Source organism: Denticeps clupeoides, chromosome 3, assembly GCF_900700375.1.
Source record: "Denticeps clupeoides chromosome 3, fDenClu1.1, whole genome shotgun sequence".
Lineage (NCBI taxonomy): Eukaryota > Metazoa > Chordata > Actinopteri > Clupeiformes > Denticipitidae > Denticeps > Denticeps clupeoides.
In genome coordinates this window covers 30,772,922-30,797,156 of record NC_041709.1, presented here as the reverse complement: position 1 = coordinate 30,797,156, position 24,235 = coordinate 30,772,922, and the positions used below count along the sequence as shown (strand labels likewise).

Here is a 24,235-nt window from a genome sequence, read left to right as displayed (position 1 = left end):
GTCCGTCTGTCTGTCACCCTGCCTTGGAAGGACAGAGGCGTGGGTGGTGAGGATGAGACTGGGGAATAGTTCAATATCTCTTTTTTTTATTCTCCGTCCAGTCTGCAGAAACATCAACTCGGTTGGAGCTTGGAATCTTAAAATGCTTCCTCTGTACGTTAATAACCAAAAATAATAAATAAACTAAAGGAAACAGTAGCTGCTGCCATGGATCACCTTCACAATGATGTCCTGCCTGAGACATCTTTAACATTTCCAGGCTCAGTCAAAAAAGTTAAATAAAAAAATTGAAAACCCACTTGTTAAAAAGTATTTTAGTCTAACACTAACACACACACACACAAAACAATTTAACAATTCCCGAGCATGTTCAATTCCTGACAAGATAGACCTTATCAGGGCTCATAGTTTTGTAACTCAAAATCTATAGAAACCGAATGAGAATTGCTGGTGTCTTTGGATTGCTTTGGATAAAAGCGTCTGCTAAGTAAAGTAAAGTAAAAGTAAAGTAAAGGACTGCTACCTTCACCAGCAGACATTAGTCTGTTTAAGACATGCTCTGTTCTGACATGAAGGGGGGAAAAAAAAATGCTGGAATGGCAGCATGTTCCATAGGTTGCATGGTCATGTGAAACTACAAAAATAAAAGAAATGTTATGTTCCGATAAAACGTGATACAATTTACATTCCCCATTTTGTCATGAATCCGGAGGAATTGTATAATCCCACCTTCGTTCCCCTAGAACTCCTCCTTTCAATCTAGAACCTGTGGACTTTAATTCCCTAACTAATTCATTTTACAGGCTTCTTATACAGTGACCAGAGCTGCAGTTCCGTGGTGGTAAAGTACTGGAAACTTTATTTAAGAACATACTGAACGGTAGTGGATGACTGGGGATGGGGAAATGATGTCAAACAGAGATATCCAAGCATACCACAAGGCGGCGCTACACCGCCACCTGATAAGTAGACAAGTGCTGCAACAAGGTGAAAACGGGCAGAGTTTTTATTTTCAACTTGAGAGCAGCAGCACAGGTAGGTGTCGTCAGTTTTGGTATAAAGACGAGAGAAACATTGCGTCTGCAACAACAGACAGATTTTTGAACACTGGCTCAGGTGCTCCAGCAACACACTCGATCACGAGGCAACACAGACGAGCTCAGAAGAGAAAAGACGGCGTGGCGACCCTCACTGTAGCTTCTGATCAACCTATGACAATAGCTTATGCCAGGATGGAAATAGTGTTGAATATAAAGGTACCGTTTCTTTTGGAAACAAGATGCAGAGGAGAAAAAGGGGAAAAAAAAGAAGCCCTGACCAAAGAAATTAAAATTCTTAGAGAGCAAGATTAGTTCCTGAAAGACACAGCGAAGGACTTTAGGTAAAGTGAGCCAACCGTCCGTGAGGGAGCATGTTACAAATCACAGAAACGCTCACACACACACACACACACACACACACACACACACACACACACACACGTATTTACAGTTACATAACTACTTTCATTTTCATCGTCATGGCAAGCATTCTTCACATGAAGCAAAATTAAGAACAGGCTCCTAGTGTAGAGATGGCGCCAACAGTCCAGTCTACGCTCTGGTAAAGAGTGTCCAGGAGGGAGGCGTGTCTCTGGCAGAACTTTCCTCCACTCCAGTCTTCTTCTCTTCTCTTTATTCACTCCCTGCTTCACGACCCGAAAGCACAAAGCGCTGATGGTGGATCCATCTCCATCTCCGCTTTCCTTGATTCTTTTGTTTCTGTTCATAGTCTTTTGTGTTAGCTTGGCTCTGACGGCTTGTTCAGTTCTACCTTCACTCCCTTCTCCCCCGCACCTGAGGGTCACAGAAAAGTTACAAAATTCATTACAAAGTCACAGATAAAGAGACAAATAAATAAATAATTAAATAAAACAAACGCTTACCTGTCAGATATTTTTCTTTAGCTCTCGCCCGCTCATCTGCATCAAAATACCAAACCGTAATGGCATACCTGCGCACACACACACACACGTTCAGGATGAACACGGTGGTTCATTTTTGTCATTGTGACACACAGCGAGCAGAGAACACGTTGCACACAACGAAATGTGTCCTCCGTATTGGACAACGTGGTGAGCCGTGGGCAGCCATGACAGGCGCCCGGTGAGCAGTGTGTGGGGGACGGTGCTCAGTGGCACCCTGCCTGTTTGGGATTAGAGCCCACAACCTGCCTCTAGAGGAGCTGGTAAGTCACATGTTAAACTCTTACGACCAATCAGTATGTTTCCATGGACACTGTAATTAAGTAGTGAGCTAGAGTCCTCGTCCCAGTCTACACGAATGGGAGAGAAATCGATTTATTGGCCGTCTCCGTCACGCCATGTGGTGATCTGCTTTTTAGGCTCTTTCCGCTTTATGGCACAGACCACAAAAATAGACAAACAATAGTGGCACATGACTTTACTTTACTTTTTTAGTCGCTTTTATCCAACGCGACTTACAAGAGGAAGACACCAGCAATTCTCGTTCGATTTCTATAGAATATTGAGTTTACAAACTAAGAGCCCTGATAAGGCCTAGCTTGTCAGAAAAAGAACATGCTGGGAAATTGTTAAGTGCTAGACGAGGACATTTTTTTGTGCAGTGTGTGTGCATGTGTGTGTTAGTGTTAGTTTTGTCTGAAATACTTTTTGAATAAGTGGGTTTTCAACTGCTTCTTTAAAGGTGGTAGTAGTCTTGGCTAGTCGAATGGAGCAGGGCAAGTTGTTCCACCAGCCAGGGACAACAGAGTAGAATAAAAGGAGAACTGCACAGCTTTACATCTTATTTTTTCAAATGAGACGTGCATTATCCCTTTCACAAACGTAGATCCAGTTCACCGTACACATGCAGGAACAGCTCGACTAGCAAAAAGAGGTGTAATTTAATACGATTACAATCAAATGTACTCTATGTATCCATGTGCAATGTAGTAAATGACCATATATCATGACATGATATAGCGTAACATTACAGTTAAACAGACAACTTCGCTTTTGAGGTTCGCTTCTCTGACCTGTTGTATGGATAAAAACCTTATTGCCTAAATTCATTACATTGGGCTGAACTTTGCATTTATATATTGATTTATAAGAAAATTCTAAGGTATTGATATATATTGTGCTAGAGTGACCGTTTGCACTGGTTGCACTAGTGCGTCTAACCAGCACAAAAACAGCAAAACAGGTGCCCCAAAAACAGTTTTACAGTTTCCCTAGTTCTTTATTTGATGCACAAATCAGTAACAAAAGGTAACTTACTGAAACTCTGAGCATGCTCCTCGCTGACAAGTTGAGCTTTATCAGGGCTCTTAGTTTGTAAACTCAATATTCTATAGAAATCGAACGAGAATTGCTGGTGTCTTCCTCTTGTAAGTCGCTTTGGATAAAAGCGACTAAAAAAGTAAAGTAAATTGTGTTTGTGCTTAAAGTTTTTAACTGAGCTGAAATTAAAAGAAGATAAATGAAATAAAAAGAAAATTAAATGAAAATGGTTGCAGAGGAAAATAAAAGTTTGAAATTTAAATAATTAAACACACACACTCTCACACACAAGTGTGTGATTGTCACACGTGATACACAGCACACGGTGCACACAGTGAAATTTGTCCTCTGCATTTAACCCATCACCCTGAGTGAGCAGTGGGCAGCCATGACAAGCGCCCGGGGAGCAGTGTGTGGGGACGGTGCTTTGCTCAGTGGCACCTTTGCAGCTCGGGATTCGAACCGGCAACCTTCTGATTATGGGGCCGCTTCCTTAACCGCTAGGCCACCACTGTATAGTAGTATAAAGGACTCGTAACGCATGCAAAACATGTTGGAATCCTCACCTCTCTCCGTCACTGTAGTACCCCACTTTCAAAAGAACAAAGATATCTGGACCAATCAGAGGCGGGGCCTGCCTTTTAAAATCTCTGATTGGTTTAGAATATGCTGTAGACCCAATGTGTGCCTGAGTTATGGAAATTTCCCCCCCAAAACAGATTTTTTTTTAGTCGCACCAATATGAAATTGGCTGCACTCTAGAGCTCTGTTGTGGTTATGTTATGGTTAAAGCTTAAAAGCACAGTAATATTATTTTTGGCCATATGGCCATGCCCTTGTTGGACACAATGAAAAAAAACATCATGCAAACATACTGAAAATCGAGGTTCAGGCTCAAACAGACAAATAGTCACAGATTTAATTGAACAAACCCATATTTTCAGGGTTCTTATGAAATGAAGGTGGCACTGGGGTGTACCTGGTGGCGTAAGCTGGCTGCACCTCGTGGGGGTTCCGTCTGTCCGACCAGAAGAAGAGAAGTCGGTCAAATTTGGGCTCAATATCAGCGAACTGCGCTTTGCCTTCTGGGAATATTCTTAGCAGGCCTCCATGCTCCTGCAGGGAGGCAAAACCAAGGTCACAAAAGAAAACATCGGGACATTTCCTGATCCAATCCTAAAATCAAAACCTGGATTAACTGCTCCATTCAGGCCCATGTAATCTCTCCTGCGGCACCATGGAGCAAACACGAGTACATGGGTCTGTTGCATCAGCTGCGGAACAAGTTAACGCACACACGCTTATCTTGTGTGTAGACTGATAGTAAATGTTATTACCCGTATGCAACAAGACTCTTTCGTGCCTAATCCAGGGTGGTAGTGGCCTAGTGGGTAACACACTCGCCTGTGAACCAGAAGACCCAGGTTCAATTCCCACTTACTACCATTGTGTCCCTGAGCAAGACACTTAACTCTAAATTGGTCCAGGGGGGACTCTACAGTCCCTGTAACTACTTATTGTAAGTTGCTCTGGATAAGGGTGTCTGATAAATGCTGTAAATGTAAATCCAAACCCTACACCGCAGACAAAACAAACCCTTCAGACACTTTCTTCCTTGTTTTAATTCAGCCTTCATATTTGACGGTGGGAAGATTCAAGAGCAGAATGCTTTTTCCTGTCTAAAGATGCTAAAAATAAGAGAAGAATTGCTGCAGTGACGGTCAAATCTACAGAACCGTGGCAACTGTACTGAGTCCTCGCGTGAGACCCAGGTAGTTCATCAGTGCCCAGTGGCGCAGCTGACCTTGGACACACATACACACACATCTCCTGTAGTGCCAGAGTACCGAGTAAACCTTATACAATGTTGGCATCGAACGCTGTTCGGGAAGGTCTGAAGAATCAAGGGATGTGAGTGAATGTGTGTGAAAAGCAGAAGCAAACTATGGCAAATAAATATGAAAAACAAACAATCTGACCTTTAACACCAACTACAGCTGGTTCAGTCGGCGGCTATTTTAAAACTTTTACAGGGCAAATAGCACCTGCTTAAGATAATACTATATGGTATTGTAATATTCAGAATGAGATACTGGAAGAAAACGAAAAGGTCATTAAAATGTCAAAAATTTGTAATAAATGCATAAGTTAAAAAAAAAATGCAATTAAATTAAACAAAAATATTATTATGGTGTATATTTATATTAATGGTATATAATATTTAGGGTATCATTCTCACTAAGAAAGAACAAAATGAATCTACTTAAACCGTAACAATATTCTTCTGCAAATTAAAATATGAGGTAACCAATTCCATTACTGATCTTTTTTTAAACTACTTCATAGGTAATAAGACAGTGTGGTTCCATATCAGGTCTATTGTAAAGCATACATTGTATGACTTGATATAGTCGCGGCCAAAAGTTTTGAGAAACTCCAGAATGTTATGAAGAGTGAACATATGAATTGCAAAGTCCCTCTTTGCCATGAAAATGAACTAAGAAGTTAACAAAAGGAGAGACCTGCTGAGATCATTTCTCACAACACTCTCACTTAACACAAGTGAGAGTGTTGAGGAGATCAAGGCTGGAGATCATTCTGTCATGCTGATTGTGTTAGAATAGCAGACTGGATGCTTTAAAAGGAGGGTGATGCATGAAATCGTTGTTCTTCCTCTGTTAACCGTGGTTACCTGCAAGGAAACACGTGCAGTCATCATTGCGTTGCATAAAAATGGCTTTACAGGCAAGGATATTGCTGCTATTAAGACTGCACCTAAATAAACCATTTTTTGGAGAGAGGTTCAAGTGTTCGGAAGAAGGCTTCAAGGCACCCAAGAAAGTCCAGCGAGCACCAGGACCGTCTCTTAAAGACGATCCTGCTGCAGGATCGGGGTGCCACCAGTGCAGAACATGCTCAAGAATGGCAGCAGGCAGGTGTGAGGGCATCTGCACATTGAGGCAAAGTCTTTTGGATAATGGGATGGGGTGACCTGCTGAGGACTTGGGTAAAGTCATTTTCTCTGATGAAACCACTTTCCGATGTTTGGGGCATCTGGAAACCTGAGAAGAAAAGGTGAGCGCTACCATCAGTCCGGTCTCGTACCAACAGTAAAGCAACCTGAGACCATTCATATGTGGGGCTGCTTCTCATCCAAGTGAGTGGGATCACTCACAATTTAGCTTCGGAACACAACCATGAATAAAAAATGGTACCAAAACATCCTCAGACAACAACTTCTCCCATCCATCCAAGACCAGTTTGGTGAAGAACGATGCCTTTTCCAGCATGATGGAGCACCGTGCCATAAGACCAAAGTGACAAATAAGTGGCTTGGAGAACAAAACATTGATATTTTGAGTCCCTGGCCAGGAAACTCTTACTCCATCTTACTCCAACTTGTGGTCAATCCTCAAGAGGCTGGAGGACAATCAAAAACCCACAAATTCTGACAAACTCCAAGCACTGATTATGAAGGAAATGGTCCCCATCAGTCAGGATTTGGCCAGAAGTTGATTGACAGCATGTCGGGGCAAATTGCAGACATCTTGGGATAAAAACATATTGACTTTTGGCATAAACTTAAAATAATTGTCAGTAAAAGCCTGAAACATATAAAATGCATCTAATTATACAAAAGATCAAAAAGATCAAAACACACTGAAGCAGCAAACTTTATGAAAACCACTATTTGTATTATTCTCAAAACTTTTGGCCACAACTATAGATGCATTCACAGCATACAGCTGGGAACAATGAATTCATTGATTGGATTAAATACAAAAAAAATGAAAATGAAACAATGCAATGAAACGGCCATTATGGCAGAAAGCAGCACTGCATTACATTAATAAAAGCACGCCATTTATCAGACGCCCTTATCCAGAACGACAATCAGTGTCCCTGGAGGCGCTCGGAGTTAAATGTCCTGCTCAGGCACACAATGGTAGTAAGTGGGGTTCTAACCGGGGACTTTGGGGTTCATAGAATTCTGGGAGAATTTTACAAATTACGTAATTAAAAAGAAAACAAACAAACCAAAAAGCGTACCTTAGCGTCCCAGTCTTTATTTAGGTAATAAATGCAAGTGACACATCTTCCATCTCCATTAGGGTTGTCCACGTGCCGCACGTACCCGGTGCCGTTGCCTGGGTAACAGGCCACCATAGCCTGTAATAAAATAAAAAAAGAAAAGAAAAGCTTTCTGAGAAACAGGGTCATGATGGGAGTCTCAGAAATGCAGCGTCACTGACTGAGCCAGAGTTTCGCTCCGGATCACAGCTCTACCACGGAAGGGGTGTAATAGGCGGGCCGGGGGGGATCGCAGCTTCATCATGTACTAATTAAGGCACTCAAGGCAAACCAATTAACTACTTTAATAAGTAAGTGGAGACCAGAACCCACTCAGCACCTTCTCTGTGGGAGTGAGATTTGTATTTAATACATAGCGACAACATCAAAACTGGCAAAAATTGCATAACATGAACTCAACTACACAAGGGTAAATCCAGAGATTTTATTCAATAATTACATACGACACATTTGCCCACAAACCGTCTGCGTTGTTTTTATTTTGCAAACGGTGATCCACAAAAACCGATGGCAGTGCAGGTTTTGGTAGCCTAGCGGGTAACATGCTTGCCTATGAACCACAAGACCCAGGTTCAAATCCCACTGACTACAATCCCTGAGTGTCTCCAGGGGGACCGTCCATGTAAGTCGCTCTGGATAAGTCGCGTCTGATAAATGCCATCAGTGTAATTGTAAAAGCATTTCCTAAAACATCAGTCAAGGTGAACATTTTTAAATGACTGAATTTAATGAAAAGGAGGGTGATGCGTGAAATCGCTGTTCTTCCTCTGTTAACCGTGGTTACCTGCAATGAAACGCGTGCAGTCGTCATTGCGTTGCATAAAAATGGCTTTACAGGCAAGGATATTGCTGCTACAAAGACTGCACCTAAATCAACCATTTTTCGGAGAGAGGTTCAAGTGTTCGGAAGAAGGCTTCAGGGCACCCAAGTCCAGCAAGCGCCTCCTAAAGACGATCCAGCTGCAGTATCGGGGTGCCACCAGTGCAGATCTTGCTCAAGAATGGCAGCAGGCAGGTGTGAGTGCATCTGCAGTGAGGCAAAGTCTTTTGGAGAATGTGTGTGTGTGTGTGAAAATACAGAAATTTTATACAGAGGTTTTATTTCCTAAAATGTCAGTGAAGGTGACATTTTTTAAATGACTGAATTTAATGCATGTAATACTTAAGACTCCAAAAGTCCCAAGAAGGCGCTAAAATTGACACCTCTATTGGCTACGGACGTTATTAGGCGGGCTGTAATTGGGGTAATGGGGCACATTTCTGCTTTGTAATTAGTCCGTATTACAAATGCCAGGAAACAATGGGCCGGCGTAACTAGTTTACGGTCCACTCTTCCTCTTATACACACACATGCGTCCTGCTTCCTGTTGCATGCTCCGCGCAGCAAAAGCCGCTCTTCCTCCTTCACGCACCATGTTGGGCCGCGGCAGCGCGCCGCTGTCATTTCAGTTAATAAACATCCGTTAAGTGATCCGCACGAGTCGCCGGGGACCGCGTCTCGCACTGGGGACGTGCGAACTCTGTGCAGACAGATCATCGCAAGATCGCGGCCAACAAACAAGGTCGCTGGATATTCATCACGCCAGGTCATCCCTGAACGTGGCTATTTTAACACAGACGGGCCTATTTTTACAAGAGGGGACTCGGGCCAACGATTTCACATTAGGCGAGGTCAAAGGGCCACGTTCCGGCAGCGGGGCGGAGTTTTCTCAGGCTGTTTCCAAGAAGGACGCGCTGAGCTGTTTTCCATATGACCGATATACACACAGGATGCGCCGTACGCCCCTCCTTTACGCCTCTGTGGCAGGTCACTTCCTGTTAGCATAAATCTGAGCGGGGTTCTCACTTAACGATGGAAACACACGCACAGGCGCGACACACACACACACACACACAACGCACAGGACACTGGGCGGGCGGAACGTTCTGGAAGCGGTGGTGGAATGCAGGAGTCGGGGGGGCGGGACAGGGCGGGGCGGAACGCTCCATCTCTCCCGTGCCTGAATGGGTAACGTGCGGTCCATGAGAAAGGCGCGCCTGCATTGGCACGCTATGCATGACTCGGCGCAATCAACGCGCCGCCGTTTCGCCGCGTCCTGTTCACACCGATTTCCTCCTAGCAGGTGCGAGGTGGCGGGAGGGGCTTCGAAAAACAAATGACACGTGTGTAAAAACGTAAACAGAGAGATGGAGAGAGATGGAGGGGGGGATAAAGAGACGAGCTCGGCGCATTGACGTAAGCACTCTTCAATGGAGCCCACAGAAAACACCTCGCGAGTGACTGGCCGGAGATAACGGCGGCTCGCATGCTCGCCCGCTCCAGAGCCGGGCGACCTGCGTCAGCGTTCGCCGCCGCGGCCGGGGGGGGGCACCTCGGCTGCGTCAATGGAAGCTGGCAGCTGTGTCGCGGTGCCAAAACGTCCAAGAGGACGACCAGGATCTGCCTAAGCCGCAGTGTGGAAGTCACGCCCACCTCAGGCCCAACAGGACAATGGCAGCGAAGGCGTTTTGGTACGAGGGGGCTCCAATGAAGAAAAGGCCAGTTCAGGTCAACTAATAACACCATGCTTTTAACACACACACACACACACACACACACACACACACACACACACACACACACACACACACACACACACACACACACACACCTGTGTTTTAGGAGTTATTCATTCATTCCTGTTGTCAGGTTAACTTTGTTGCCACCTTTCATGTTCAGGATTGACACTAAAAAGAAAAATTGGCCATTAATGCCATTCTTTTTCTCACAAAACCTTTATACATTTTGCAGAAAACTGCACACAGCAAAGGTAAAATGGTAAATATAACACTAAACGGTAAATATAACACTAAATACAACACTAAGAGGTTTAAAGAAACATTAACACTAATGTTTAAACTAGTTGAATTCACATTAGCTTCATTGTCACTCTTAAAGGAGGGGAAAAAAAAAAAAAAAAAAAAAAAAAAAAAAAAAAGCACATTTGACCTTTTGAACTCAGAGCACCGCCCATACGGTCACCAGCGTGATTTACGACGGATCAATGTGTCTGAGTAGCACTTGTAGGTCTTCTAAACCATTTAAATCATTATAAGCCCCTCCCAAGTAACTTCACCCAACAAAAAACGTGCGACCTCATATATCAAGCTCAAACCCATACACAATATTGAAGTCAGTAAGGTAGAAATTATTGAAACATTGAACCTTTTGGATGTCCAGTAATGTTAAAATGGATTTCCTTTATTAAATTGAGATTTAATTAACAATTAAAGAAATGCCATAATACAGATTTTCGCAACAGAAAAATAATTTTAAACAAATTATTATTTTATTATAACAATAGTCAAAATGTATGATTACTTGTGTCCTTTAGTTTCAAAGTGAAGTGTGATACCTACTTAAATCATATATAAATAACCTGACACATAAAATAAACTTTTTACCCATTACATTTAAATACGTTGCCATTTTTTAGGGGTTGTGTCATATTTTAGGAAACAGTAATTATCATGTGGTCATGCACCAAATATGACGCGCGAGTGGGGCGGAGCCATGCATCCGCAGCATCGCGTGTGAACCTGGACGCGGCCGCCTGTATGCCGCGCGCCGAGTGAACTGTAGTAAACCGCGCGCCGTTGGACTTTGGCCAGACAGGCTGTGTTTTAATGATCGGCCTACGTGCGGCGCGTGAGGCCAGACCGCTGCTCCATGCAGCCTGTGGCCCCACTGGCACTCCCCGGCTGCTTCCAGCATGAGTAAACACATGTCACAGCCAGGGCAGGGGGAGGGAGCGAAAGGCAGAGATGAGAGGAGGACGCTGGGCTTCAGGAAGGAGAGAGCGGGGGGGGGGGGAAGAGAAGAAAAGAAAACAAAAGGCAGAAAGAGAAGGAACGAGGTGGCGAAATTACGCATTTTTATTCACAAACAGTCTTTCAGGTCTCTCAACAAAAAACTGGAAACTAAGACATTATTCTTTCTAGAATAAACGATATATGAAACGATGGAGAACAAGTGACAAATCGAGTGTTTGGAAATCGAACAATCACACACGTGCAGAGAGGCGGGACGGACACCATCGTACAGAGTGCGGTGCGAGTTGTGGCAGCAAAACATTTCAGTCTGGCCTCAGCTGCGGCATCGCCGCGGACTGCACGCGGGGTGGGGGGGTGTCGTGGCGCCGGGCAACACGATTTCAGGGGAAAAGTTCTCACTTAACTGATGGAAAGCTGACCAACAACACTTTCAGAATCAACCATGCCATCACACAGTAAACAAAAACTGATACATTATAGTATGTACAGTATTATACATCATACGAACGATGAGGGGAAATTATGGGCCAATTTGTGTAATGCAACTCCGACTTGGTTTACAACAGAAACGAGTCTGTCGCAGCGTACAATGTAAAGAAGTCTTGCTTTCAAGCCACTAAATGTTCCACGGCACCATTCTTGTTGTTCTGTGAACTGTTCTGTTAATGACTTGTGCACTAAAGACAAAGTGCAGGAATTTCTCAAGTCACGTGCGCAGCAGAGTAAGACTCTGGTCTGTGCAGTCAGTCAGTGGTGATGGACAATGACGGTAGAAGACAATCAGACATGCAGAGGCCAACATCATGTAAGGATCTTGCCAGGAGGCCATTCTTAAAATAGCATTTCACACATAATTAGCTGGGTAACGCCAGTTTGTTACACCCTAACGTGGCTAATACTTGACAAATTGAGTCACAATATAGTTCACGCACAATTCACATACACAAATATTATGGATTTAAATATAAAAATCACAATTATTTTAAATGATTACTTATTGAGCTTTGAAAAATTCAGTTTTACTATTTTAACAGTCTAAAAGATTATTAGATTAAATAAATCATACATAAAAATGTACAAACAATAAAGAAAATCCCATGTCACCATTGATTCACATAAATGATTTTGGTCCAAAATTAATGGAGTTCATATTATTCACACGATGTGACATCACCAGTGACAGCTACTCTGATTGGACCAATGCAGACCACTTTTTTTGCTGCTGATTTTGAAACAGGTCAAGCTGCATCGCTTAAATGCAGCCATGTGATTGAGTGTGATTTGATTATGTCTCTTCATGCTCATTTCTGTTGCCTATGCAAAGTCACCCTGCTTAAATGTTGATTATTGAGCAAAACAGTCATAACTGTCAATCTTTTGTCTCTATTCTACAAGAGAGAAAATTTTTTGAAATGTACATATTTCCAGAAGCAACAGGCACAGAAAATATGGTATTTGCATGGTAAAGCAGGTAAATAATTACAAATGAGACATTTCACAATAAAAAATTAGTTAAATGGTCAATTGTGTCAGGGAGCCAGAATTCAGACCATCACCATCACTGAGGGACCTTCCACTGGAAATAAGCTCAAGCCTCGGCCAAAACCGTAGCCTGGCATCTCGGTGAGGTTCACTAATGAGCGTACCCCGGCGGAGTGCAGGGCGGCTGCCCAGCCAACCGATCACGTGACGACTGCTCGCATGCAACTGCAGATGGATAAAAAAAAGGGGTGTATCTGATCTGAAATGTGGCATGGAATCATTGCTTCAGAGAATTTTATTCTTCTTTCGTGACTGTGCCAGGGCTGCCATGTGGTATTTGTCAGGAAAAAAGAAAAGGATTACCTCTCCTCTCTCCAGGCGAGACAATGACTAATTATCTGAGCTCTGCATTGTCCAAGTACACTGTTACATGCCTGTGATTTCTGTGGTAACGGGCTGGTTTGTGGCACATGAGTGCGAGAATCGATAATTCTACATAGCCACGAAAAGGCACAAATGACCCAGTGTTCAATATGACGATCATTAGTGGTCAGGTTGAGACACCTGGTCAAGAAAAAAAAAAAAAAAAATGCATAAAATGCGGCAAACAAGACTAAATGTAACAAAGGGTCGACACAGACAACAGGAGACGAAGAAAGAAAGTTGCCTTAAAACTCCACCTCTCACTATCACCCCTTCATTAGGGAGCTGACCCCATTCCCAGAAAGCCTTGCCTGACACTCATCCCAGTGAAATGTCCATGCTTACCCATATCATACACTAACATTTCAAAAAGGTATTTTCCAATATCTAGAGAAAAAAAAAAAAAAAAAAAAAAGCTCTCTTTAACAGTCCTACAATATATGAATTCCTCAATGAAAAATAGCTAATTAAATTTTCAATATATAAAATATATTTTTGGATTGCCTTTTCCAGTCTCTGATGACTAGTATAAACTTATATGCATGTACAAAACTATAATATCACATCACATGCTGTTTTCCTGATTATGATGAACAAATGGTCATTTGACCAGCATAACAGAGCTATACTTACAGCGAATCTGCAAAATCAATGCAAAAAACTTTGCAAGACCATATCACGATATTGATAGATAGGAAGGTTCATAAATTTTGATACCATTTTTTAACCCACAAAAGCACAATGATCCTAGGAGTCTCCTTCATATTTCACACTTACCTACAAATGAGGCACTTAGTAACTAATATTTCTGTTTGTACTGAGTATTGTATATTGCGCTTTGTAATGCTGACTAGGTTGTGAAGCAATTATCTTCAGTATGATCATGACCCTTTTCTAACTGAAGGTAGAAATTACTCAATTTTAATTCTGAATTTGATAATAAAGTTAAGTGCTCAGCTTAAACTTTGGCATATCTATCACAACGCAAGACAAGTCAACTGATTCCATAACGCCGTCAACCTTGTGCTTAAGGTGAGATTGGGGGATGCAATGTCAGCACCCTCCTGCACATCTTTTTTAAACCAGCAACCAGTGCAGTGAAGCGTGAACTGGTGTAATGTGTTGACTCGTTTAAAGAGCATTCTGGAGCAACTGAAGCAGTGATTGTGGGAAACCAAAATAAACAGTGTCACAGTTGTCACAGCCACGGTCAAGCCTTCTCAAAATCATTAAAATGTAAAAGGCACTTAACTTTAACCAGTAGTCGTAATAGATAAAAACCCGACAGCAGAACATACCTGCTTGTCCATTTTAAAATTACTGTCCATGATTACACCCATGGTCATATTTAGGGCCATTAGTAGTGGTACTGGGCTTAAAAAAAGCACAGGACACTTATACCAGAAAACTCTTGGTCATGCAAACAAATCAGCGGATTCAAAACGTGGTTTTATGATCATGGTTCCAGTTCATTATGGAAGTGGGCACAACTTTTTTATTCCAGGTCTCCACAATGTTTAGTTATTTTATATGAGGTAAAATTTTTCTTTTTCAAACGGAAGAATGTGTGATATCCTGAAATAGGTCTTTGCGTGAAATGCACATATTATTTACATGTAAATGGTCTACAAAAGCAAACAGTAAAGGCCCAAGCAGTTTGCTGAACAGTGATTAAATGTGATGTCATATTTTTCCCCACCCACTCCATAATCACATAGTTTTTAGGTGAATAAATATGTTTATAATGGAAAACATTAGAACAAATAAAACTGATTTCATAGGGCCCTTGTGTAACATTGGCATAAAAATGGAATTAAATGTTGTATTTTCTTAAAATTGTTCCCAGTGGAAGGGTGCAAAAAGAAAATAGCAAAGGGCCAAGTACAGAGCCCTGCGAGAGCCATTAGTGAACAGGTGCCCAGCAGGACACACAAACTCAGTGCCACATTGGTTTAGCAGTCCAGCGCCGACGTGTAAGTATGAACGCCACAACACGATGCCTGGGAAGCCACAACTGGGGTGCAGCTCTCGGCGTCATAACGACTGCTCCTATCAGAGGCAACAGGAAGCAAATCTATATCACTTCCTGTCCATTAAGTTAGTTACACTCCGGCTTCCTTCCCAGCACACACGTAGCCAGGCAGATGACACAGCTGGACTGTGAGCTGAGATCAGAGCGTGATAAAGAGCGACAAGGAAGAGTCGAAAATATGTCAACAAACCTCCTACTGTACATTCCCTCGTTCTCTCTGCGACTCACTGCTCCATCCTCTCTTCTATTTGCTGCTCAACATGCCAATATATATATATATGTGTGTGTGTGTTTAATATTTTATTAAATATTCTTTTTTTTTTTTTACATTTTCAGAAGCTACAAACGAATTTGGACGAATTCTGGACATATTTTAAAGTAAAGCGTGTGTCTTTGAATCACTATTTATCTGGTTGTTTATTTTAACAAACACTGATCCTAGAGAGACATAATTTGTCATTTAGTATTTAATGCAATGAGAAATAAATTCTGTCACCTGTTATATACAAGAAATGCTAGAGAGAAGCTAGTAAAATAAAAAATAAAATAAAATAAATAAAAAGTAGTTCGTTTTGGTAAAAATTCAGTCGCACTTAACCACACAAACCTCAGCTCCAACTGAGCATCAGCAGTCAAGCGCATAGTCCACCAAGTCAGCAAAGTTCTCCGTTTTCTTATTCAGCTCTGTATAACACACTGGCGTGTGAAGCAGAAGACCAGTCACAGGTTCAAACCCCACTTTACTACCATTGTGTCCCTGAGCACGACACTTAACCCTGAGTGTCCCCAGGGTGACTGACCCTGTAAAAAATTCAGTTCCGCACCTATATTATCGCAAACCTATATCAAATCGCAGTCTTGAGATCTATGATGAGATTCATGTGCATCATTAGATCATATGGAGGGATTCTCTGCCACCGCCAGTCTTCCCCTCACCTTGCTGTGCATTCAACACCAGCACAGCCACAGAGCAGGAGACCACCCAAACAAACACAGGCACAGAGCGAGGTCAGAGACAAACTGTGTAAAAAGAAAGTGCGCTCGTCCCTACGAGGATGACGGCGACTCGCGGCAGGCTGAGCAGGGCGTGCCGTCGGGAAGCGAGACGGCTGCTGTTGGCGTGGGATGACTCAGAAATGCACTATCAGCACAGCGGAGCGGCGCACCACAGGAAGGGCCGGTTTAAAGAGAAACGGCCGACCTGGCCCCGCCCCACCTCCCTCAGAGAGTTAAAGAACAATAGACACACGTTTGAGATGCAAACATGAGAACGGCCGTAACAACATCATTTCAAATAAATACAGAGCTAAAAGTTAAAGCAGCCATCAACACGGCTTCATTTATATACCCACACCTACTTTTGAAGGGCTAAAAGTTGTATTTATAGCTTTTTTTTTTAATTATTTTTTGGCAAGTGCTTTATTAATATGAGATATAGGACCTATAGGCGTGTCATGATACTGAGATTTAACATTCGATACTGATACTAAGGATGGCACTTGATACAATATTCGGCACAACAGGAAGAGGGAAAAAAACAAACAGAGGGTCACAATGTAATTATATACGTCGCAATATATATCACAATTGTGATATTACAGTTCAATGCAAATGTAAAAACAGAGCAGAAATACAAAAAGCTGTGTATAACCTGGGTGGGTCATTTTACATTAATAATTAAGCCAAAACAACATTATAGTCTTTGCATTTTAACTAGGGCTGCACAATTTTGGGGAAAAAAAAAAAAAAAAAAAAAAAAAAAAAAAAAACACTTGCAATTGTTGAGATCAATATTGAGATATGCGATTGCGAAAGGGCACTTGCTTGTGTATCAATGAAAAGATGCATACAAATTACTAATAGTGAAATGTTTAATTTCAAAGTGAAAAATACAAACTACTTATAACAACTTGAAATGCCCAGTGCTTTCAAAATACAATATTCTACAAAATTAAATAAATCACAAAAACTCTTTACATTACTGTCGAACGACAAGCCCTGGTTAGGTTAAACAACTGTTTGGATTATATTTGGCCATTATAAAATCCCGTATTATAGTTCTTATGTTTAACCAAAATGTTGTTTGGAGGCTGACTTGAACTCAGGGATGCATAGCTTTGCTAGCTTAGCCTAGCTTAGCTAAGGTTAAGATTTGTAAACTTAGGTGAATTTCTTTAGGAAACCTTCAAAGTTTGAAAAAAGTTAACTAAACAGCTAAGAACAGTCTAAATAGTTAATGCCTACGTTTAGCCAAAACATTGACTAACACAGGAATGCATAGCTTCGCTAGCTTAGCCTAGCTTAACTAAGGTTAAGATTTATGAAATATGAAATATAATGGCCAAATATATTCAAAACAATTGTCCAGCCTTACCTATGAAATGTAATCCCCAGCGGTTTGTACAGCCCCAAGTAGCACAAGAGTGAGGCTTTTTATGCATTTCTCTCCATAGACATGTATATGATTCACTCCACAGCAGAGCCTATCGCAATATGGCGGCGACGTTGACGTACGATGCAACTCGTCAGGCGGCGTCTACCCATATGTCACGAATCTGAGGTCTCCATTGAACCGAATCGAAAGTCATGTGACCAAACACTCAGCTCGCAAACTTTGAGAGAATGAGTGATATGTTGCCGATTCAATCCATGTACGAATAATATAAATCGCAGCTTTTTGTGTTCATGTAATCGCACAGACTGACATCGCAATTACGATTGTGATTAGATTAATAGTGCAGCTATAATTAACACACTAAAGCAGTGGACAGCAAAAATCAGATAAAATGCATAATGTCGCAAACTTTAAATGCCCAGTATGTCATCCAGGGCTGGTGTGCTGCTTGTAGAGAATGGAGCAGAAACGTAAATATTTAAAAAAAAAAAAAAAAAAAAGTGCACCTGCACACAGACACTCTTAATCGTCAGTGAACATTGTGCAAATTAAAGAAAATGCCCAGAAATCAGGTGACTGTGGCTTTAGCGTGCACCGTAAGGCTAAACCCAATGTATGAATAAAGCATTTGGGGTGGTAGTAGCCTAGTGGATAACACATTCACCTATGAACCAGAAGTCCCAGACCCTCAATTTTTTCACAAGCAACAAGACTTTTTTTCTTTGTGTCAAGCTGTCATTTTAGATATTAATAGTCTTAGTCACATCCAGGCTCATTTTTAGTCAAGTTCAGTCGACTAAAACTGAGCCTTCATGTCTTACCTTTTAGTCCATGACTGATTGAGTCAATGAAAATTGTATTTGAATCTTTTTTCCCCCCTCTATTTAAGCTAGTCAATATAGTACAAGTAACATTTTATTTCACTAAAACCCATTGCATAATTAAAACAAAGTTATCTTAATATTAGGGCTGCAACTATCAAAGTATTTAAACTAACAACTATGAGAAACATTTATGTAAATGAAAAACTATGAAATACAAACATATTAACCTAATAGTAGTAGTCCTTAGATTTATTTAAATATAGCCCATCTGAGTGAGGTACGAAATAGTTAAAAAAAAAAAAAAATAATAAAAATAATAATAAAGTAACCAAATTTGACTAATAATCCAATAATCCAGTTCAGATCCCAACATTGAAGTGTGTTCTTGAGGGAATGGCCTATTTGGGACTGGAAGTGTTAATCATATTTTTAAATCCTGTGATGAGCATATTCAAAATGCTTTTGGTAAAAATTTCAGCTTCCTCCACAGAGGGACCTATCTGGACAAAGCTGTCCATGTGCCGCTGTGAAGTACTGTGGGGAAGAAAAAAAGTTAAAGTGTGATACACTGCAGCACAACACACGGTGACAACGAAACGTGTCCTCTGCTTTTAACAATCACCCTTGGTGAGCAGTGGGCAGCCATGACAGGCGCCCAGGGAGCAGCGTGTGGGGATGGTGCTTTGCTCAGTGGCATCTTGGCGGATCGAGATTCAAACCGCTTCCTTAACAGCCACCAATGCCCCTATGAGGAGGGATGAATTACATGAGTGAGAGCATTTGCTCTCCTCACTAAGGTCTCATAAAAAAGGCGACAAAAAAATTACAAATACTGTATGTTCTAACAAGCGCTAATGTTCATATCAGATATCAATCATAGAAATATAATAACTTGTAGAAGCTCCGGGTCCGCTTGGAGTGCAAGCGGACCCGGTGCCTATCAGTAAGCGATCATAAAAATATGATACCTCGAAGAAGCTCCGAATCCGCTTGAAGTGCCGTTCACGTGAGCAGCACTGTCAGAGCGTAAAAACACACTTGTGCTGCCTTAAAACGTTGCAATTTGCTTCAGTTAAAACAGTCTGTGTAAACCAATGATATGGATGCTGCTCAGTAGCCTACAAAGTGGGAGTGATATGATACTACATGGACTATGGTGACTAATGAGAGGATTCCTTGAGGCATAATTTAATATTTTTTTGTACTCAAATGATTTGAGTTACAAGAGTAACCTTTTCAGCTAAATGTACTATTATATTATTCAAATCCGGCCCTATTGCAAAGTTAAAATACTTAATATATGAACTTGAGCTTGTTGGCACCAAAAAATGACCCCCCCCATGTAGCAGGTAATGGCTAATTGGACGCAAGTTTTGAAGAAAGGTATAAGTGACATTCAACTAAACCCCACCGCCACCCTGGGCATCAGGAACGGAGGTGTTTAATTCGTTTATTTTTAGTAGTCCTGTTATTAATTGCCCTAAAAGAATCTTCTTGTGATCTCCTTTCTTGTAGAGAGAGAAAAAAAAAAAGTTAATCAGATTATTATTTAATTCTTTTACAAGACAATACTCCTTATATAGACTGCAATTTTTAAAAAGTGCATTGTCAAATGCGATGACGTCGCAAATTTGATGCACCTAAGAAAAAAAGTTATGCGAAGACAAAGCCTTTCATATACTTATCTTGCTTAAACAGTATTGCTTGACAGCAATACAGTACATAACTCCACATGTGTTCATTCATAGTTTTGATGCCTTCAGTGAGAATCTACCAATGTAAATGGTCATGAAAATAAAGAAAACACATTGAATGAGAAGGTGTGTCCAAACGTTTGGCCTGTACTGTGTGCTGAAATCGATCCTTAATTTTAGTATCGTTTAGTATCTGAAAATGGATTTTTGTTCAGATTTAATGTTGTCAAAATGTTCTGACTGTGCATAATCAACAACTACATTGATCACTACTTGTCAAACCAAAAGATAAAATGAAAAAATTATTATTCTCTATTTTCTATATTTATCTCTACTTAAGGCCACAGGTTTGGAAACTGTAAGGAAGTGGGGTCTTTGGCAGACCAGGGGTCCAGAGGGCGACTACGTAATAACTTGTTTCTACCGCAGTGAACTGCTTTGTTGTATTGCAATGGTAAGTGCGGCTTCCTTCTGTAACATGCGGTGCGCCCACAATCCACTTCCTGTCATGTAGATCACATGTGATTCTAGAGAGGGAATGCCTGTTCCGGCGCATGAAAATGAACCATTTATTCCTTATTTAATGACTCAGACGTACATGTGAAAGCCAGATGTGCCATTTGATACAACCAGGTCACCCAGAAGTGAAGAGAGAAAAACGTGAAAGTGAAGTGATTGTCATTGTGAAACACTGCAGCACAGCACACGGTGACACAACGAAACGTGTCCTCTGCTTTTAACCATCACTCTTGGTGTGATGCCGCCCGGGGAGCTGTGTGTGGGGACGGTGCTTTGCTCAGTGGCACCTCGGCGGTTCAGGATTCAAACCGGCAACCTTCTGATTATGGGGCCGCTTCCTTAACCGCTAGGCCACCACTGCCCCGAAAAACTTCTCTATATAGACCATTTTGGAAATGGTAGTGTAATGCACACCAATCAGAAGACACCATATACAGACAGAATAAGTTCACAGTCAAAGTTCACAATCACATAAGGATGTTACCATAGAAAGTTATGTGCTGTAATTAGTTTTAGTTGGTCAAGGAAAAAAAAAAAAAAAAAAAAAAAGTTTATGGCCGTCATTAATTATAAACACGAACCCGCGGGAAGAAAAAAAAAAAAAAAAAAAAAAAAAAACCTCAGCATAATGCGCTGCTCATGATTTTATTTTACAAGCAGAGGCATGTACTGTTCTGTTGTATACATACAGAGATGTTCATAACACAGACCATACAGTGCACCATTCGTTATTTTTAAAAGCACACTAACCACCAGTCAACCACAAAACGGGCTCACCGTGCAAACCTCACATCTGCAGTCACACGGCAAAGAGGGACCAACTAAAAAGGCAAGTCGTCTCGCAGTTGATAGCAAATGTCAATAAAACACCATTACAACATTTTGTACAAGGTATTCCAAATATTCTCTTACCTACTAGTGCGAAGTGATATGAGGAGATAATTTCCGTTTACTGCTTGTGCCTAATGTTTAAACTCATGATAAAGATAACGTTCGTGGTAGGGCTGGATGATAAGCACTAAAAACGTGTAAAAAAGGGCTTGTGGTTACATTGCTGTAAATGGTTTTGTATTTACAACTAACCCTGATTTGTCTAAAAATGTATTGCAACTTTGATAATTAATTAACTTTAGCATGTCAGCATCAGCATGAATACAATGTATTATTAATGATCACCGACATCTGCAACATCGCAGCAGTACTGTAAAAGTATTGTCTCGTTTTAAACTGCATTGTAAAAACTCCCTTGTAAAATGTAAATGTAATTGAATGCAAATGCTCAATATTTAGATAAATGCATTGCACACTCACAATGTTTATGATGTAAACATTAATGATAAATTATAATGATAAATATTGGCCATACAAAGACTTACAGTCTAAGTTTAAATATAAGTTTATATAAGTTTACTATAAGTAACTATAAGCTTAATTTAGAATAAAATTTAATACCAATGCTTACAAAAAGTCAATAGGACTGATTAGGTTAGCGCCATGACTGCACACACACTGACGTGATCTGACTAGGAAATCAACTTTAAAAGGCTAAAAAAAACAAACTTGCATAGATGATGACATTTATCTTCACTAATTCATTAGCACAACTCATAAAATGAATTTCTTTTTAAAAACAGACCATCTGGTTGGCATAAAAAAATAATTCAAATATTTATGGAGACTCTTTCTGTGTCTTTTTCACGACGGTATCTGTCATTGCAAAATCCGTCGATTGCGTTAACTCAAAAACGGAGGAGGGAAGAAATCTGGGATTTTTTTTATATTGTCCTCTTTAAATCGGTTTTACAATCCTGGCATCACGAGCTTTTGGAAAATGCTAAAACTCTCAAAAAACATGGACCTCCTGGAGCTTCAGACTTTGGGTAGGAATCCTGCAAATCTGCCTTTAATCTGACGTGAGTGGGAGCTTGCATCTTTAAATGAATGCTGCTGGAATGCTGATCATTTCCTTTCAGGCCACATTTAAACTCGGTTTTGTGTGTGTAATCAAATACATTCTCTGACTCTCTATACGTTTGTACGTTCAGTCGTGATGTACTGTCTTCTGTAGTACGCGGTAATTAATACTGTTATAATATATTATTAGAATAAAGCTCTGCGTGAACTTGAACTCCGACCACGTGCTCGCCGATACTCGGTCGATAGGTGGAGTGGAGGTGAGAAATGACAGCAGGATGGGGAGGATGAGGAGGATGAGGATGGGGAGGACGAGCTCACCTTTGTTCTGCCGTTGATGCGGTAGTTCCCCATCTTGCCGTTGCAGTGCCGCACCAGGTCGTCCATGCGGCTCGTCAGGAAGGCGATCTTCTCGCAGCCGGGCTCCCTGCCCTCGATCCACGTGATCTTGTCGCCCCGGATGTCCCTGGACGAGTCGCTGCGCTGGCTGACCAGCTGGCCGTCGGTGAACCTGCCGGTCTGGTGCAGGGCTCGGACGTCCTCCAGGATGTGGAGCCCCGTCTCCTCGCCGAGGAAGTTGTCCACCACGCAGATGCCGTGCTCGTTCATGCAGGGCACGATGTACTCCGTGGCCAGCTTCTGCGGGTGCGAGCGGGTCTGGCCGTTCCGCTTGGCGTTGTTGGAGCCCGCGGCGGGGCCGGTGATGAGCTCCTTCGTCCCGGTCCCGTCCGGCGGGGCTCGGGGGGTCTGGGCGGGCGTGTCTCCGTCCGGCTGCCGGTCGGCCTCCTTCCTGCACACCCGCTTGTGTTTGGTCCAGTCCTGGACCTGGTGCTCCTTGCAGCAGTAGAACGAGCTCCTGCAGCGGCCGCACTTCAGCAGGTTCTCCATCTTGCCGCACAGCTCGCAGTACGGGTCGGCACCGGGGACCTCCTTCGGGGGCTCCATGGCCGCGTCGCTCCCCTTTAAATCCGCCGCGCTGCCCTGCCCGACTGCGGCGGCGCAACTTCGGAAGGTCCCAGCAGTCGCGGCGACGTGACGCGAAACTCGCCCCGCGGCCGAACGGCGTCGCCCCTTCACTCTCCCGCCGGCGGCTCCGCGGCCTCGAAACCGACCAGAACCGCCCGGCGCATCGCCCGCGAACTTCGCCGAGCCGCCTACAGCGGATACGGGTCCGGGGGAGGACACATGGCGCCAGCGGTTCCTCTTCTCTCTGCGTTCTCCACACGTAGCCCGAGCCCAGGCCGTGACGTCGGCGCCGACGGGGCGGGGCCACGGCGCCGTCCAATCGCGGCGCGGCGTGACACGTGACACAATTTCCACCTATTGCAAAGGGCCTTACGTTCCGACTGAGTTCAGACCGAGTTGCAAAGGGCGTGATGATTCGCGTATTTAAATGACAACGACGTCTATCGGAAATCTATAAAATGAGTAAAAACTTCGGCCTATACGTTGCTGATGTTGTAAATGACTGTGTGAATGATGGAATATCTGCATGCTTGCAGCGAGCAACAATGAGTCTTCATTGATTATTAGAAAAAAAGAAGCCATGAAACGATGACAGTATCTAGTGCTTAAGCAGATGCATCAGTACATTAAACTTTGTATATTTATTATTTTAACCAGTTTTATTTTTAAACCAATTTCATGTGATTTTTTTTTGTGGAAAAAAAAATTCCTAATGACCAGATACTTTTGCTCTCGACTTTACGTAGTGGCTTTAGTGTAGTTATGAATGATCAGAACTAACAATTAAATGATTCACAT

General features: G+C 42.1%; 1 protein-coding gene across 1 annotated transcript; it reads right to left on the bottom strand.

Annotated features, from left to right (window-relative positions):
- Positions 1-605: 605 nt before the first annotated feature.
- On the bottom strand, positions 606-23,863 carry LOC114786091 (egl nine homolog 1-like). Its single transcript, XM_028972919.1, has 5 exons — positions 22,793-23,863; positions 7,334-7,453; positions 4,263-4,399; positions 1,925-1,992; positions 606-1,835 (listed from the first exon to the last, which is right to left on the bottom strand). Exons 1-5 carry the CDS (start codon positions 23,414-23,416, stop codon positions 1,780-1,782), a joined length of 1,005 nt encoding a protein of 334 aa, XP_028828752.1. The 5' UTR covers positions 23,417-23,863; the 3' UTR covers positions 606-1,779.
- Between the last annotated feature and the right edge of the window lie 372 nt (positions 23,864-24,235).

Coding starts and splice junctions, on each gene's coding strand:
- LOC114786091 (XM_028972919.1), bottom strand. CDS start 23,416: ATGGAGCCCCCGAAGGAGGTCCCCGGTGCCGACCCGTACTGCGAGCTG. Junction 7,454..22,792: donor GCATCAACGGCAGAACAAAG/GTGAGCTCGTCC, acceptor ATTTTATTACAG/GCTATGGTGGCCTGTTACCC. Junction 4,400..7,333: donor ATAAAGACTGGGACGCTAAG/GTACGCTTTTTG, acceptor GCCTCCCTGCAG/GAGCATGGAGGCCTGCTAAG.